This window comes from Microtus pennsylvanicus, chromosome 1 (genome assembly GCF_037038515.1).
Source record: "Microtus pennsylvanicus isolate mMicPen1 chromosome 1, mMicPen1.hap1, whole genome shotgun sequence".
In the NCBI taxonomy this organism is placed as follows: domain Eukaryota; kingdom Metazoa; phylum Chordata; class Mammalia; order Rodentia; family Cricetidae; genus Microtus; species Microtus pennsylvanicus.
The window spans coordinates 146,059,030-146,076,160 of NC_134579.1; the positions used below are offsets into that span (position 1 = coordinate 146,059,030).

A 17,131-nucleotide genomic window follows, 5' to 3' on the forward strand; every position below is an offset into this window, starting at 1 on the left:
GCTACCAACCCCTTCCTGAAGGTTGAGGAAACATTGAGCAGTGGGGATGAAAGAAAGTAACCACCAAAGGATGTGGTAAAGTACTGTGAAATATTGTCTTCTGGATGTGGCATATTCATTGCACTCATGCACGTACTGCACCTATGGTTACTTGCACAAGATCAAGTCAACAAGATCAGTTAGCAGTGGATTTTCAGAGAGAGAGAGAGAGAGAGAGAGAGAGAGAGAGAGAGGTGTTAAGAGGTGTCAGGCAGTGTGGATACACTCAATAAATATTGTATATGTACATGAAATTGCCAAAGAATATATAAAAATAAAAAGAAACCACTTGATATGAGGTGTTGTGTGATCTTCTAAGGAGACATGAATACATGTCTATTCTCCCTAAGATAGGGCACAAGCAGCCAACCAAAGAAAAGATTCCACCAAGCCTGACTCGGTGAACCAAAAAGTCCATCTCAGCATGGATAATGATTTATGAATGCCACATACTGGAAAACCCCTACACAACTTGCATACACTTCCACTAAAGAGTACTATATGGTGGTTTGAAAGAAAATGGCCCACAAAGGGAATGGCACTATTAGAAGTTGTGTTTGAGTAGGTATGGTCTTATTGCAGGAAGTGTATCACTGTGGAGGCAGGCTTTGAGGTCCCACATATGCTCAAGTCATGTCCAAAAAGACTGACCATCTCCTGTTGCCTGCAAGATGTTGGATTCTCAGCTACTTCTCCAGCACCATGTCTGCCAGCATGCTACCATGTCCCACCATGATGATAATGGACTGAACCTCTAAATTGAAAGCAAGGCAACGCAATTAAATGTTTCCTTTATAAGAGTTGCCATGGTCATAGTGTCTCTTCACAGAAATAGAAACCCTGACTAAGACAAAAGTTGGTACCAGGGACTAGGGTATTACTGTGATAGAACTGTTTTTGTTTGGAGAAATTTGAACTTTGATACTTTGGGTTAGGAAAGCAGTAGAATGGATTAAGTGCTGCTTAGTGGGCCACACCAGTAAAAGCAAAACAATGGTGCTGAATGTGATTTGATGAGCTGGGGGTGGGGCAGGGGCTGGCTCAAGAGGTTTCAGAGGAAAATAATATTAATATGTGGCCTAAAAATCATTTTTGTGATATTTTAGCAAAGAAAGCAGCTGCTTTTTGTCCCTGTCCAGTATATCTGAAGCTAAAGTGAAATGAATTAGTTCCATTGGCAGAGGAAATCTCAAAACAGCCTAGGATAGACTCTGTCATGTGGTTACTAGTAGTCATGCTTATAAAGATGCATAATGGAAAGGAACATTCTGAGAGAAAACAAAGAACCATGAAGTGGAATGGAACTAAGTTCTGTGTTCAAGGAGATAAACAGACCAAGAAATGGAATAAAGGGAATGGTGACCTAGGACAAGATCCCACCTAGCTAAATTTCCAACCTGTGAAAAGGAATTAAAGAAATGATTAGACCAGGATGTGATGATGTACACCTTTAATCGTAGCACTCCAGACAGCAGAATATCAGATGTCCGCCTCTGGCCTCTTCAAGCCCATAAATAGGTGCATGCTACCATGCAAACACACACGAACACATTTTTTTTTTGCCTAACACAGCATCCATCACTTTTATAATTTTCCTGAATTTGATCAACTATCAAAACTACCAAAGCAACTACTCATACCCTTCAAAGGGTCAAGCTCACAGAGTGAAGGGAAGATTGAGAACCTCACTGAACTTGGCAGACACCAAGATTTGGACAGTGCAGCACAGGACTCTGAGCCCAGACCCTTTTACCTCAAATGTCGGTATTGTGACAAATGATAACTCATTAGTCATTTTTGGTATTCCTTGCCTCGTGTATACATCATAGCAACCTCTCCCTTCATATTCTCATAGCCTGGTACCTCCTTAATCAAGAATTTGCACTTGGCATTGTCCCTGTGGAAGATTTGTCAGGATGTTTTGAGGATATGGCAATCAACTTGCTAAGGTGAAAACTGGAAAAAAAAAAAGAAGCCCTGGGTGAAGGGAAAGTGGTTCAGTCCTGGAAAAGGCTAAATTCATTCTTAAGGTGTCTCTGTGTCTTCTTTCCACGGACCCACATGAACCCACATCTGTGTCATAATAATCTCATCTGCAAACTCTGAATTTCCTTTTAATGTCATATCTACAAGCACATGAGGTATGGCATTGACTTTTGGGGAGAAATAAACAATTCAACTCGTAGCAGTCTTTAACATTTAATGAGCCATCAGGAAGAGTTTGTAGGAAAATGGACAAATCTGGAGCCCATCACATTAAGCAAAATAACCCAGCCTCAAAAAGACAAGTATAATGATTTCCCTCCTAAGTGTAATAGCTATCTCGCTATCTGCCTACTATCTTCCTTCTGTCATCTATTTATCATCTATCTTAACCATCTACCTTGTATCTACCTGCTAATTATCTTATCTATATACCTTGTATCTACCATCTATCACCTATCTACCTATTTTACTTATCTTTATCTAGGTATTACATATGTTGTAGAAGTAGAAGAGGGACAATTTGGTGGAAAAAAAGAGGTCGAAAAAGATGAAGGACAAGAAGGAAATTAGGAAAGAAGGCAAATATGGCATGTCTTTTTTATATGCAAAATTTAGGTTAAAATACATATTTATGCACACATACCTATGACACAAGAGCAGGAGGGGAGTATTTGGAGGGAGGAAGAAGACCCACGTGAGAAGGAAGTGGGGCCAAATGGAGGTAATGGGGAACAAGTATTAACAAAGTACAATTACCTATGTCTATAAAAAGCCATGATGAACCCAATTATCTTGTATGCCATCTAAAAGTAACAAATTTTTAATCAAAAGAAACAAACATCGGCTTGGGGAAAAAAAATAATGAGTACTGCCTCTTGAAAAATTTGTCTTTACCAGAGCTGCCCTTAAGGTCTTAGGACTTCATTCATGAGCCTCCCAGGACACAGACACAATTATCTACTCCACAGATGATGAAAGTGAGGCTCACATGTGAAAGGACTTGCCTGTGCTCTTACAATGAGTAAACTGTGGGACCAAGGCCCAAATCAGATACAGAGTCATCGAGCTTGACCTCGGACTTACAGGTGGGAGGGAGACAGGCAAGCAGAAAGGAGGGCTGAGGCAGCAGATAAGACAGCCAAGGAAGGCACCTATCTAAAACAGACTGAAGGGAAGATATTGAGGGAGAAATGTATGGAAAGCAAGCCACACAGCATGTCAGGGAATGAAGAATAAAGGATACATCAAGGGTGACATAGGATACAGCAGGGTGCTAAGAGCCTAAGAAATGCATCATCAATCTGTTAGTCAAGCAGAAAGCGTTTACAGAGTTTTTTGGCTCTGCAGAGATGGGCCATGATTTCAGATGAGATCTCTCCTTTTACAGAGGCAAGCAATCTGACCAAAGTGTAAAATGAGCAGTTATGGACGAAGGGAGGAAACTTTTAAACAGCTTTGGTCTCAACCACTACATCCATTTTAGCCACATGGATGTTGGACATTGTGGCTCTGACGATGAAGGAGTCATGTTCCAGCTTCAGGGTCCCCTGAGGGAGCTGAAGTTCATACTTTGCTACCTTTTGCTCTGGAGACCCATTTCCCTGAATGATGTCATCAAAAACACTCTCCAGGTCTCTGGAGACTGGCTCGGTTATGATGGCTAAGGCAAACTTAATTCTGTGAAGCGCATAGTTGAAAGGAATAGAGAACAGTAAGGCCAGGTGGACACTTGGGCCCTGGTAGATCAGCATGCCCACAGTGCCCTGGAAGCTGGAGCTCTTCTTCACAAAGGAACAGCTGATGGTGGACTTTGGAGACAGCACAGGTGGTGGGTCCACTAGTAAATGCCCACTCCGTAAGTAGTGCCTAGGAAAGAGAAGTTACAGGTCACTATTGTTCTAAGAAGATGGCCTTGCTTGTTGGAGAACAGAACATCTGGAGGCCTCTATAGACCATGCATGGTTCAAAGGAATTTATTTTTTTCATTTATTTTATCTTATTCCACAAGAATACCTACATTTAATCTCAGCTTCACTGCCTAAGGGGTGTTCCCATCACCTATGCTTATTGTATAAGTATTAGTTTATCTAATGATGTCAGTCTAGGAACAACTGTTCAGATCCAGAACAGGAGTTAATGACTTAGTCTACATCAAATATTAGATCTCTCAGAATCCACATCGTATTTCATTCTGCGTTTTCTGTTTCTTCACATTGAGCCACCACTAATGGCTTTTCTCCCACTTATTCAACAGGTTAAAGTCATTCTACTCCAGATTCGTTGCATGTGGTTCCCACAGACATCGTAATCGGCACTCTTTCTCTGTGCTTTGCAGCCCTGATTCACCTGTGCACCACTTAAGGGCTTGATAACAAGAAAACCAAGATCACTGCCTATGACTATAGGCAGCTACGAAAAACTGCATTCATCTCTGCCGCATGACATGGTGCCCACACTGGGGAGGGAGTGTCCCACCATCAAGCCTTCCATGTAAATGAAACCCATGTGAGGATGAAAGGGCAGTAGGTCCTCAGAAGATAAAACCATCCTGCACAGGAACGCTGTACTCACACACTCCCAGCAGTTGTGCTTACCCGCACAAGATCAGTCCACAGCCCCGGATGGGTTGGTGAGGGGCACAGAATCTCACACCCTGCATGGAGAGCTACTTACAAATTTAATAGCTTCTTGTGGAGAGAAAGCCTATTTTCTTTATATAGACTTATGTCATCCCAGTAAGTCTACAGTCCGAGCTCCGGTGGATGACCTAACACCCACATATATGTGGGTAGCACCAGATGAACTCAGTGGGTTATTTTTTAAAAAATGGACATGAAGTCTGGAAGGAGACCTGGGGGCATCTGGGAAGAATTGTAGGGGATTTGGGGGGAGTAAATATGATAGAAAGCTATCAAATATATATATTTCTCAAAGAAAAAGTAAAAAAATACTACATTTTAAAAGTAAGATCGATGGCTTGACAGTTAAGAGCATTTTCCACTCTTTCAGAGGACCCAGGTTCAATTCCCAGCACCCACACGGCAGCTCACGATCATCTGTAGTTCCAGTTCCAAAGGATCTGATGGCTTCTTCCAACCTCTACTGGCACTGCACACACAACGCACATGCATATGTGCAGGACAAAATATTTATACACATAAGTTAAACAAATAATTTCTTAAAGTAAGAGCTTTGCAAACTTATGTAAGCATGCTATTAGCACATATGCTGCAAACGGGAAGCTAAGACTTAAACTGGCTACACCTGTCTGATCTGCCATCATACACTGAGCCTTGTCTCTGAGCTGGAAGCCCCTGCACAGATGTCCTATGATCACATATGATATGGGGCATGGGGATGGCTTAGGGCAAGACTTGGGAGAACAAGAAAAGGATGAGACTTACAAGGGCTCCTTGAATATTATGTCCGTGTTGTTGGATATCTTAATCTCCACAGTCCGAGAGCTTTGGACATTCTGCACTCTGTATCCCAAGAAGTCCTCCTTATTCATCCTTGGCAAGTTGCCAGTTTTCCTGAGAGTGGAATGACAAGCAGCTCTGAATATCATCTGACAGACATTTCTGGATCCAGGGGTAGTAACTGGGGACTCAATGTCAGTTGTGAAGGGCTGTGATGGGTGGTCATTTAGTGTATACTCTTTGCTTATTAGAAAATCCTCAGCCATCTGGCCTCCACGGAGGCCCCAGAAGCCATGGCAACCCAGTCTATTCTGCTTTGTGCTTCAGAAAGTCACTCTCTCCAGCACTATTCACTGTCTATCTCCTCCCCTTCACACACGCAAGCTCTGGTGGTAAGAAACAGTTTGTCATGCCATAAATTTTTATTTTTAGTGCCGAGGATGGAGCCCAGGTCTCATATAAATTAAATAAGTAACCTACCACTGAGCTACAACCTGACCCCTCACTGGGGAATTCTAGGCAGGGGCTCTACCACTGAGCCACACCCCAGCCCCTCACTGGGGAATTCTTGGCAGGGGCTCTACCACTGAGCCACACCCCAGCCCCTCACTGGGGGATTCTAGGCAGGGACTCTATCCTTGAGTCACACCGCCAGGCCCTCATAGGAAGAGTTCTAGGCAGGAGCTCAATTTCATCTACACCCACAATCCTCCCACCAGATGTACTGAAAGTTAGTTCTGCAACAGATATTCCTTAGCGCCAACTCAGAGATCAGGGCAGTTACAGCTGCTGATATAGCCTGATACTCACCCAGCCACTTTCCTCATCTCACTGAGGATATTATTCTTGTTTATTCGAACATTCTCCCTAGACACCCTCAGCAAATCTGCCACAAGTTCTGGTGTGTAGAAACAAGATGGTTTCATTGTCTCATATTTTTTTCTCCATGTGTCAATGTCATCTGAAATAGAACCAAACCAAGAAAAAGATTTGTCAAGTTAGGATCCTGCCCATTTATGTAAGAAGTTTGTAAACTACTTTTGTGGACCAAATCCAGCTGGCACACTTGACTTTATAAATAAAGAGGTGTTGGTATATTACTTTATAAAGTGAAGCATTGTTTTACCATCTATCCTCCATACCTGAACAAAGAAGAAAAATGCCTCCTTTCTCATATTAATATGTATTGCTCAGAACGACAGCTAATGTAAGTGACTAATAAATATTTGTTAAAAGAATAAAGAGAGAAGGCTGAAGAGATAGCTCAGCAATTAGGAGTAATAACTGCTCTTCCAGAGGAAACGAGCTCAGTTCCTAGCACCCACATGGTGGCTCATACCATCTGTAACTTCAGTTCCAGAAGATCTGATGCCCTCTTCTGTCTCCCTTGGGCACCAGGCATACGCATGGTGCACATGCAGAAAAAACACCCATACACATAAAATAAAAATAAAACATCTTTTCAAAAAATTAAAAGAAGCAAGAGAGTACATACACTAGATGAGTATGGTAGTGCACACATATCATTGTAACACTTGGAGCCCAAGGCAGGAAGATTGTGAGTTTGAGCTAATGCCAAACTTCACAGTGAGACTCTGTCCAAGAAATAAATTTAACAGGAGCCAGAGGAATGGCTAGGAAAAACTCAGACTGCTCTTTCAAAGGACTGGAGTTCAGTACACAGAACCCATGTCAGGTGATTCATAACCATCTGTAACTCCAGCTCCAAAGGATCCAGTGCTTCTATCCTCCTTGGGCATCTACACTCACGTGCACAGACAGGCAAACACATATACACATAACTAAAAAGAACAAAAATAAATCTTTAAAACAAAACCAAGGCCAGTAGAAAGGAACAGGTTAAAGCAATGTGTGCAAGTCAGCACTCGGAAGGTTGAAGGAAGGGGAGCCTGAGCTCAAAGCCAGCTTTGGCAATAATAGGGAGACACAATGTACAGAAAGAGAAAAGACAGGCTCTCTACGTTATCCCTCCAAGGGAATCCCACTCCATAGGCAGCGTGGCAGAGAGCTCCAGGGACTCCAGTGTGATAAACAGCGGTGCTGAGACTGCCAAGCACAGTGCTAAATGCTGAGACCCACCTAGGACTGTTCACCTAGGACCGGATAATAAATGTGGACATGAATGTCCCAACAAAAGGAGGAAACAGACATAAATGTCAAAGAGAGAAACAGAAAGCACGATGCCCTTTTGGAGGCCCCACGGTGGACAGGATGAGTTTTAGATGTTGAAGTGTGGACTAGGCATCCCTAAAATATAGCCCCAGCCAGCCAGAATCCCATGGCTCCTTACCCTGTTCTTCCTCCCACACCTACCTCCACAGTTGTTCTTGTTGAACAGAGTAAAATGCATGACAACAGGTCCAGTTTCCCCCCTGAGGATGTAGCAGCTCTCTGGGGCTTTGGCCCACTCCTTTAGCTGATCCTCTCTCACTTGAGGAAAAGGGATTCCATAGCGTTGGCAGTAGTCCGCTGTGGTCCTGACGGTCTGAGAAGGGGAGAATAGGGACCCTTGAGACACACTGGGACTTCAGCAAAGACCTCAGGAGGAGGCTGGAAAGTGCATGGTTGTTTTGTACAGAAGACATCTCTCACTCACTGTGGGTCAATGAATAGTTTCTTGGAGGCTTGAGAATAACTTTAGGGTTCTGTATGAAGAACAATGTACTCAGATGAGGGGTCACCTACACGTATTTGGAGCCAGTTAATCTCATTTCCTCCCTGAAAGACTCTTGAACCTCTACCTCCCCAGGAGGGATGGATGGTGACAGACAAAGCCAGTTTCCATTACTGGCTAACAGAAATGGAAAGTCAGCCATGCAAGTGCTTTTAAATAGCCTAATGATTACCATGGAAGTCAGCCAGTCCACTTCCCATTACTGTAGCAAATACCCAAGACAATCAGCTTACAAAGAGAAAAGGTTGGTTTGGGCTCAAGGCTTGGAGTTTCCAAGCCATGATCACTTGGCCACATGGTGAGAGAGAATGACAGAGCAAAACTGCTCATCTCACAAGGCAGATAGATAGCTGTCCTTTGAGAGCATGCACCCAGTCAACTAGGGACTCCCCCTAGGCCAGTGTTTCTCAACCCGTGGTTATCAACACTTTAGGGGGTGAATGACACTTTCACATGGGGTCACCTAAAATCATCAGAAAACACAGATATTTTCAATAGGACGCATAACTGTAGCAACATTTCAGTTATAGCCTAACAACAAAAATAATTTTGTGGTTGGGAATCACCATGGCATGAGGAACTGTATTAAAGGGTCACAGCATTGGGAAGGTTAAGACCTGCACTAGGCACATCTCCTCAATGTTCTGACACTCCCCAATCACAACACCCTAAGGATCAAGTTCAAACACATGGGGCAGAAGTTCTTAACTTCTGGGGTACATTCCAGATCCAATTATCACAGCCAGAAAACAAAACAACATAAGTGTGAAATATAAATCTTTACCCACCAGCATTGAGGCTAAGCAGGTAAAGGCATTTGCCACCAAGCTTGATGATCTAACTTTTAATAAACACAAGTATACTTTTATATATCTGTATGCATTGCATAAGAGGTGCAAATCCATATTATATAAGTGTGTATATTTTAAAGACAAAATATATAAACTTATATATATATATATATACACTTATTTTGTGTGCATGTGTATGTATGTGTGCACACACGCAGGTGTGTGCATGTATTGCTACAGTGTGTGTGTAGCATCAGAGGACAACTTATGAGATCCACCACATGGGTCTGGAGGATGGAACTCAGGTTGGCAGCAAGTACCTTTATCTGCTGAGTCATCTTGCCAGTCAACAAGGTTTTAAAAGTGTGATCATTATGCGTGTCTATGCATGATGTGGGGTGTACATGCCATAGTGCCCCAGACAACAACTGCTGAATGTCCACTCCCCAAGCAGACCCTGAGTTCCTTCCTGCACTGCCCCATCTCTGTCCGGGCCAGCTCATCTTCTTCCCTCAAATACATAAGTTTCTTTTCAGTTACCTCTAGTGGATCTCCAGCACTGAAGTCAAAAGAGAGGATGAGGTGAGCTTTACGAGCTGGAGGCAAAACAAGCGGGTAGGGAGTATTGATAGCCAAACCAGCATCCACCAGATGTAGAAACTCCCGGCTCTGCATGGCCTCATCTGTGATGTTACCTAAAACCAGGAAAAGACTTGTCTAATCTAAGGTCAGAATGTAGGGTATAGGAAGCAGTTTGAGCAGACAGAACTGTTGTCTCAGACAGGTGAGTGGAGACCCATTCCAGTAGGGTTCACTTCTGCTGTTGTCTGAACGTGGTTTGAGTGTGCTCCTCAGAGACTCGTGCCCAGGAAGACTGGTCTGCAGTGTGAGGTGCTGATGTGGAGGAACCTTTTAAAGGACAGACCAATTTGGAGGTGGAGGCATCAGCCTTGGAAGGGATTTGTGTGACTGTAAATTATTAGTTCTGGAGAGAGCAAAGTACTTATACAATGATACCCATCCATCTGTGACTATGTGCCTTCTACACATGGCTTCTCCATTACATTATATTGCAACCAGGAACACCCAAACCAGAGGGTGAACAGATGGCGCCACCTCATTTGGACTTTCATCTTCTAATGCTATGAGTTAAATAAAACTGTTTTCTTTATAAAGTACATGGCCTGGGGTATTTTGTTATAACCAATAAAAATAGAATGATACAACTTCTCAAGGCATGTATGGTGCTGACCAAGCTAATAACATTGTGAAGCTTATCTTCCTAGGGAAATTACCTTTTCTCAAACTACAAAGGCATCAAGGCACAAGATGTTGGTGGTAGGCAGTCTCGTCACGGAAGAGTGGTAAATGTTTGGGAATTGGCATAGTCTTGGAAGAAGTCATTCATAGAGCAAGATGACAGAAGTTTATAAAAGATATACAGAGACCTAAAAGTATCCCACAGGCCAGTGTATATTCTGTCTGAATGATGGAGGGCAGATCATGAAAGGATAACCTATGGTGAATGTCTACGTATTTTTAGAATCAGAGGAAAGCACCACTATTTCAGGGGCCTTACTGTGCCTTCTATTGACACCAGAAAGACTATGTGTCTCTTGTTAGGAACCACTACCATGGAGAGGCTCTGCCACACACATCATTGAGCACCATGCCATCCCCACCCCCACAGCTCCACGAAAGGGATGAGCTGAGATCACTTCATGGCCCTCATCCTCCATAGCTCACCACAGCACATTAGAGATTAGGAAGGCAGAAAGGGGCGCATTCTCACCGTTTTTATAGAGGAAGTTGTAAACAGTTCCCCACTCCCACTTCAAACAACAAATTGCAGTTTTACACAGAAAAGTAAAAGTGTCCTGGAAATAACCTAGATGCAGAAATGGAAAAGTAGAAATTAAGTATCATGGGCTGGCATGAGTTGGCACTCCTCTAAAGTCCTATGGTGAAGCACTGACCTTCAATGTGACACAGGGTTTGAGTAGGGAAGTCCTACCTTATAGTAGATGGCAATGTCCCAGGGGCTTGGGTCCCCAGTTGAAAAAAGAGAAAAAAGTGAACTGAACACCAGCATCTCTCTCTCTTTCTCTTCCTCTGTTTTTCTCTCTATATGTGTCTCTTTCTGTCTCTCACTCTCCTTCTGTCTCTCTCTTTCCCTCTCTCTTTTCTCCCTCTATCTTTCTCCCTCTCTATGTCTCTCACTCCAACTCTGTCTCTCTGTCTCTCCCTGTCTCTCTTTCCATCTTGCCCTATCTCTCTGTCTCTCTTTCTGTCTCTCGGTGTCTCTCTGTGCGTCTCATCTCTGTCTCTTTCTGTCTCTATGTCTCTGTCTTTATGTCTCACTCTGTCTCTCTCTGTGTCTATCTATCTCTGTGTCTCTCTGTTTCTTTTGTCTCTCTCTTTCTCTGCTTCCTGACTGTGGGCAATGTGACCAGCTACCTCAAACTCCTTTTGCCATGGTGGACAGTATCTCCTTAAACTATCTCTCTGTCTGTCTCTGTCTCTGTCTTTGTGTCTCTCTACGTCTCGCTCCCTGTCTCTCTTATATCTCTGTCTCTCTCACTCTGTCTCTCTCTCTCTCCTTCCTGACTGTGAGGCAATGGGACCAGCTGCCTTATACTCTTCTGCCATGGTGGACAGTATGTCTTTAAACAGTCTCTCTCTCTCTCTGTGTCCCTGTTTCTCTGTCTCCATATGTGTCTCTGTGTGTCTCTATGTATATCTCTCTGTATGTGACTCTCCTCTCTCTTTTTTCTCTCTCTGCTCTCCTTTGTCTCTCCTGTCTCTCCTCTGTCTGTCTCTGTCTCTCTCTCTGCCTTCTGACTGTAGGGCAATGTGACACTCCTTTTGATGGACAGTATCTCCTTCAACTTTGAGTCAAAATAAACCACTCTAAGTTGCTTGTGCCAGATAATTTGTCACAGGGATAAGAAAATGTGACAGATACTAGTGGGGAAGATAGGAGGAGGCTGATAGTGCTGGCACTTACTCCAGATCCAGTTTGTTGATCTAGACCCGGGACCCAAAGGAAGCGCTTTTGTCCTCATGAAGCAGTACAACAGATATTCAAGAAACTGCTCCTTCTCCTTGGGAGAGATCTCATTCCAATTCTGGACAGCCTCAATCAGCCAGAAGTACTTCTGTTCACCAAACACATCTGCCACAAGAAACCCAATTGATTACCCGCTTCAGGACAGACCTGTGCCATCTCTTGAGAGTCACTGTTTAGCCTACTCCATCTCATCTCTTGTGGCGACCTGAATGTGACTGTGCTGTAGAGCAATTTGCTCTGAGAGAAAGCATTCCATCCTTCAGAGAAGCCTATGAAAGCTCAGGAAATATCAGGCAGCAGAGCTTAGTTGCATACACAGTCACTTACAGGGGGGGAGGGAGAAGGAGAAAAGAGGGCCACATCTCCACGGTGAGCCACCTGGCTGTGTGTCAACCCCCTGCTTCCCTCACGCTCTCTGGTCCCTTAGCATCCACACAGTAGTTTGCAAGTGTGAGCTCATGCACAAACCTCTCTCAGCACCCAGAATCTGCTGCAGGGCCTGGAGCTTATCCTTGATGCTGGGGTCATTCTGATCTTTAAGAAAAGCCATGATTAAATCCAAGAGCACTTCATCCACCTGTGTCTCTGGTGCTCCCATGTATGCCGCTGCTCCAGCTGCTGATCTAGGCGCTGCTCAGAGATAAAAGTAGCCTCCCATGAGAGTGTGGAGAGACCATCACTGCCTGTCCCCATAAAAGTCTCTTTGTCACCCCATTCCTGACACTGCTGTGTACAACCAACCCAGCTTCCATGTGTTTTACTTAGAAAACTCCCACATGAAATTCACGAACCTAGATGTTCCTCCCAGGCCCACCTTGGCTGACAAATGGAAAGTACAGAACAGAAGCCCACCTCCCTTGTTCCATGTAGCACAGAGGCATGAATTCTCTTGATAAGGCTTCTTACCCTCCCTTATTACCTCTTTACAATTACTGGAAGAGTAAGGAACACACAGACACACGCACACAAACACACACTTCCAGCTGTGGTTTCTCTGTCTCCCCATCCTCAGTTGCCTCATCTGTCAAAAATCTCCTGAGTGGGGTAGGGAGATGACTCCATCAGTAAAACACTTGCTACTCAAGCATGAGGACCTGAGTTCAGATCCCCAACACCCACTTAAAAAGTCAGGCATAGGGGCACACACCTGTGATCAGCAATGACGGTGGAGATGGGAGCATCCTAGAGGTTTGTTGGCCAGTCAGTCTAGCCAGTTAAGAAATTCCATGTTCACATAAGGTAGAGAGTGATAGAATATGGCACCAGACATCATCTTCTGGCTTCCACACACATGCACAGCACATGTACATGCATCACACACGCGCACAGAGAGCACAGGTGAGCAGACGAGGTAAGAATAGCACTTCACAAGGTGACTATCAGCATAACCATGACATTCTGCACAATCTGTGGCTGGCTTGTTCAGCGTCTCATCCATGTCCTCATCAGTGATTCAGAACACAGCAGGGTGCTTACCTGCCATAAACAAATGTCCCTGGTTCAATTTTGCTCTCAGGTCTGCTAACATGTCTGCAAGAAGGTAAAAATGTAGAATGTTTATCTGTACAATGCAGTCACTGGCTATGGTGTTGAGTATATTTTTTTTCAGTTTTCGAAGACAGGGTCTCATATTGCCCAGATTGATCTCAAACTCCCTTCATAGTTGAAGATGACCTAAAACTCCTGATTCTCCTGCCTCCACCTCCAAAGTGCTGGGATCACAGGCATGCACCACCAGTCCTGGTGTTGAGTGTGTCCAAGGCAAGTTTCTCTAGGGCTATTTCTTTATACTATTGGCCACAGCAGGCTGGAACTTTGCTGATAATGACTCTCAAGACCTAACTCCATGCCTCCCTTCCAACTCTACCTCCAGTGAACCCATATTGGTAAGTTGAAATTGGACAGGACAATACATACCACTATAAATCAAGGCTTCTTCACCAGAGAGCAAGCCTAGTATACCCACTAAGGAAATGAAACATGGCTTCACCTCCAACTTTAGCCTCTAGGTCATTTAAAAGTCATCTCCAAAAGGCTGGGGTGGGTACTTCTGTCTCAGTTACAGGAGGTATAGTGTCACGGAGCATTTGGTTGGCCAGAGCATATTAACATACTGCTCAGAGCTGTGATGTAACACCATTCATTCCTACATCAGTGCTCAATTGACAGTGAGAATACACAAGTAACTCAGCATTCTTATGACTCCATGGCTCTCAAAAAAATTAAAGTTGAAGGTTGGGAAGATGATTCAGTGGTTAAGAGTACTGCTGGCTTATCCAGAGGACTCAGACACAATACCCAGTACACACATGACATTTCTCAACCATGTATAACTCCAGTTCCAGGGAATCCAATGCCCTTATCTAGCCTCTGCAGCCACCAGGCACATACAGATATACATGCAGACAAAAGATCCATGTACACAAAATAAATAAAATGTTAAGATTGGGTTTCTCTATGTAGTCCTGGTTGCCCTGGAACTTTCTATGGAAACCAGACTGGCCTCCAACTCACAAAGAACTCCTATCTCTGCCTCCCAAATGCTGGGATTAAAGTGTTACCACTATGCCTGGCAAAAATAAACAAAATTTTAAATTCAGGTGATTTTAGTATCCAGTCCTTTGGGTTGTGGTAAGGATAATATAATAGAACAGATAATAACTGCTATTGTTACCCAGTGCTTTTACCTACCAGGCTCCATCCTTAGTACTTTAGAGAAATTCACTCTCTAAATCCTTACAAATACCGTTATCATCATCTATGTGGTGTAGATAGAGCAACGAAGATGCAGAGAAGGTGGAAAACGGAGGTCACATGTAACTAAGCACCACTGTTGCCAAGGCAGCCCACACCCAGCCACTCTGCAGCAGTCCTGGATGCCCCAATGGTGGCTTGAGAGAAAGCACTAGCATTAGGAAATATAATTATAGGCACAATGACAGTAGTCTCCTCTTCTGTCACATGAAGGAAACTGAAAATTAGTTTCTTTACATAAGATATCTCTAGGCTCTGGCCCTTGGGTCCCCCTCAAATACTCACCGCAAATAAATTTCTTAATTTCTTCTCTATCAGCTATAGCACTTCCCCATAAACCTGGAAAGAAAAGAGAAATAAGACTAAGACTTCCTGTAATTAAAGTGAATCAATAAGGTTCCATTACACGTGAATCCTGTTGCCTATAATCGACAGAAGCAGAATGGGAATGTGGGGAACAGCTGAGGGGTTAGCAGTTCTAGTGTCAGATAGCTTAGGTGTGGGATGCTGTTGGTGGTGAGAAGGACGGGGTATAAATGGAGTCTAAAAACCTGGAAATGGAATGTAGATGATTTATATCCAGATTAGAAATATATAAGATGCAGAGATGACATCAAAAGGCCCTAATTCAGTGACTAGACGGTTGGAGGGCCATTTTCATTGGAGGATAAGGTGAAGTAAAACAACAGTCTGGGCTCTGTTTCTATGCAGAAGGAGGCATCCAGGACGGACTTCACAGTATATCTCAAAATTATATGTTGACCAGACAGGGCAGTGCACACTTATAATTCTAGCATTTGGGAGATGTTGCAAGGAGAGACCACTTGTTCGTCCCGGCCACCCAGAGCTGAAATAATCACACAGAAACTGTATTAATTAAATCACTGCTTGGCCCATTAGCTCTAGCTTCTTTTTGGTTAGCTCTTACATCTTACTTTAACCCATTTCTATTAATCTGTGTATCACCACGAGGTTGTGGCTACCAGCAAAGTTCTAGCATGTCTATCTCTGGCAGTGGATCCATGGCATCCCCTGACTCTGCCCTTCTTTCTCCCAGCATTCAGCTCTGTCTTCCCTGCCTACCTAAGTTCTGCCCTATCAACAGGCCAAGGCAGTTTCTTCATTCATTTATGGTAATCACAGCACACAGAGGGGACTCCACATCGGGGAGATGGATACAGAAGAAGTAAGAATTCAAGACTAGCCTCAGCCACATAGTCAGTTCAAGGCCAAAATGGGATATATGAGACCCAATTTAAAACAACAACAAAAATAATTTACTGAATAAATAGAGATTTAATTATCTTTGAATTTCTACCATACTCTGGGCACAGTGTTGAATGCTTCATTTGTGAGGTCACATATAAATCCCATACCCGCACTCTAAACCTGCTTATCATGTAACCTTGGATTCAGGTGCCTCCTGGACCATTTAGAAAGCAATCAGGTATCTATCCGTCAAGCAAGGGAGTCCCTGGGAGATGCTGAAGGCCATCCTCTGGAAACCCCAAGACCTCTCCTTTTCTCCTAGCAATAAAGAAGCCTAGCAGAGCTAGGTACTCAGAGAGGTCATTCTTGCCCAACATCTACTCCCCACCTCCACTGAATTCCATCTGATCCCAATACTGACCTCTCAGGTAATTCAAGTCTCCCTCAGGCTCAGATCTAACCAATTTTCCATTCTTAAATCTGCTTCCAAACTGCGTGATGGGGACGTAAGCCCCAAGTGCAGGGTAGCCAGCATGATGAGGGGTGAATTCGAACCAGGACTCTGGGGAGGCAAAACAAGAGTAAACTATAAGCTCTGAACCTGGAACATAGGTGCTGGAGGAAGGGATGCCATAGAGAAAGGAATGCTAACCAAGAGACTAGAGATGGGCTGGCTGATATCAAATATTTGGAGATCTCTTCCCCATGCCTCTGAAAGCCTATTCAGATGGAAACAATTCATTATTTCAAAAACCCTGCATCCATTACTTCCCCAAACGTAAGCCTCATACCCACCTTTCTCTTCAAATTCATCACAGATGCGATGTCAGAATGTTGGGATGATGGAAATTCCAGACACACTGTGATATGGGGGTTATCTGGGACACTGTGGACTGAGTGACTACTTATTATAAGGATAAAACTCACATAATCCTGTTTGTTCTAGTAATTTCCATCAAGTAGCTATGGAAGGCACAGATGACAATGTCTAGGAAGACAGATGAGGAAATAATTACAAGAGTCCTCAAGAGAGATGCTGATACTTGGTCCACATGTGGAGAAGACAGCAGTTGCGATGTTGAAGGTTGAGTTAGAGAAGGCATGGAGTAGAGGTCTCATTGTCCATTAGGGAATATTTGTAAAGAGTGCAGCTATTCAGACATGCTTT

At 43.7% G+C, this 17,131-nt stretch overlaps 1 protein-coding gene across 1 annotated transcript in view; it reads right to left on the minus strand.

Moving 5' to 3' along the window:
• Positions 1-1,694: 1,694 nt before the first annotated feature.
• Positions 1,695-17,131, minus strand: part of Pla2g4c (phospholipase A2 group IVC) — a 31,094-nt gene continuing 15,657 nt past the window's right edge. Inside the window, exons 7-17 of the mRNA XM_075991241.1 lie at positions 16,385-16,525; positions 15,040-15,093; positions 13,477-13,530; positions 12,469-12,630; positions 11,938-12,105; positions 10,723-10,818; positions 9,471-9,625; positions 7,779-7,950; positions 6,255-6,405; positions 5,430-5,558; positions 1,695-3,891 (exon numbers count right to left, since the gene is read on the minus strand). Of these exons, the coding sequence (XP_075847356.1) occupies positions 3,471-3,891; positions 5,430-5,558; positions 6,255-6,405; positions 7,779-7,950; positions 9,471-9,625; positions 10,723-10,818; positions 11,938-12,105; positions 12,469-12,630; positions 13,477-13,530; positions 15,040-15,093; positions 16,385-16,525 (1,703 nt within the window). The 3' untranslated portion in view covers positions 1,695-3,470. The remainder of the gene's footprint in view (positions 3,892-5,429; positions 5,559-6,254; positions 6,406-7,778; positions 7,951-9,470; positions 9,626-10,722; positions 10,819-11,937; positions 12,106-12,468; positions 12,631-13,476; positions 13,531-15,039; positions 15,094-16,384; positions 16,526-17,131) is intronic.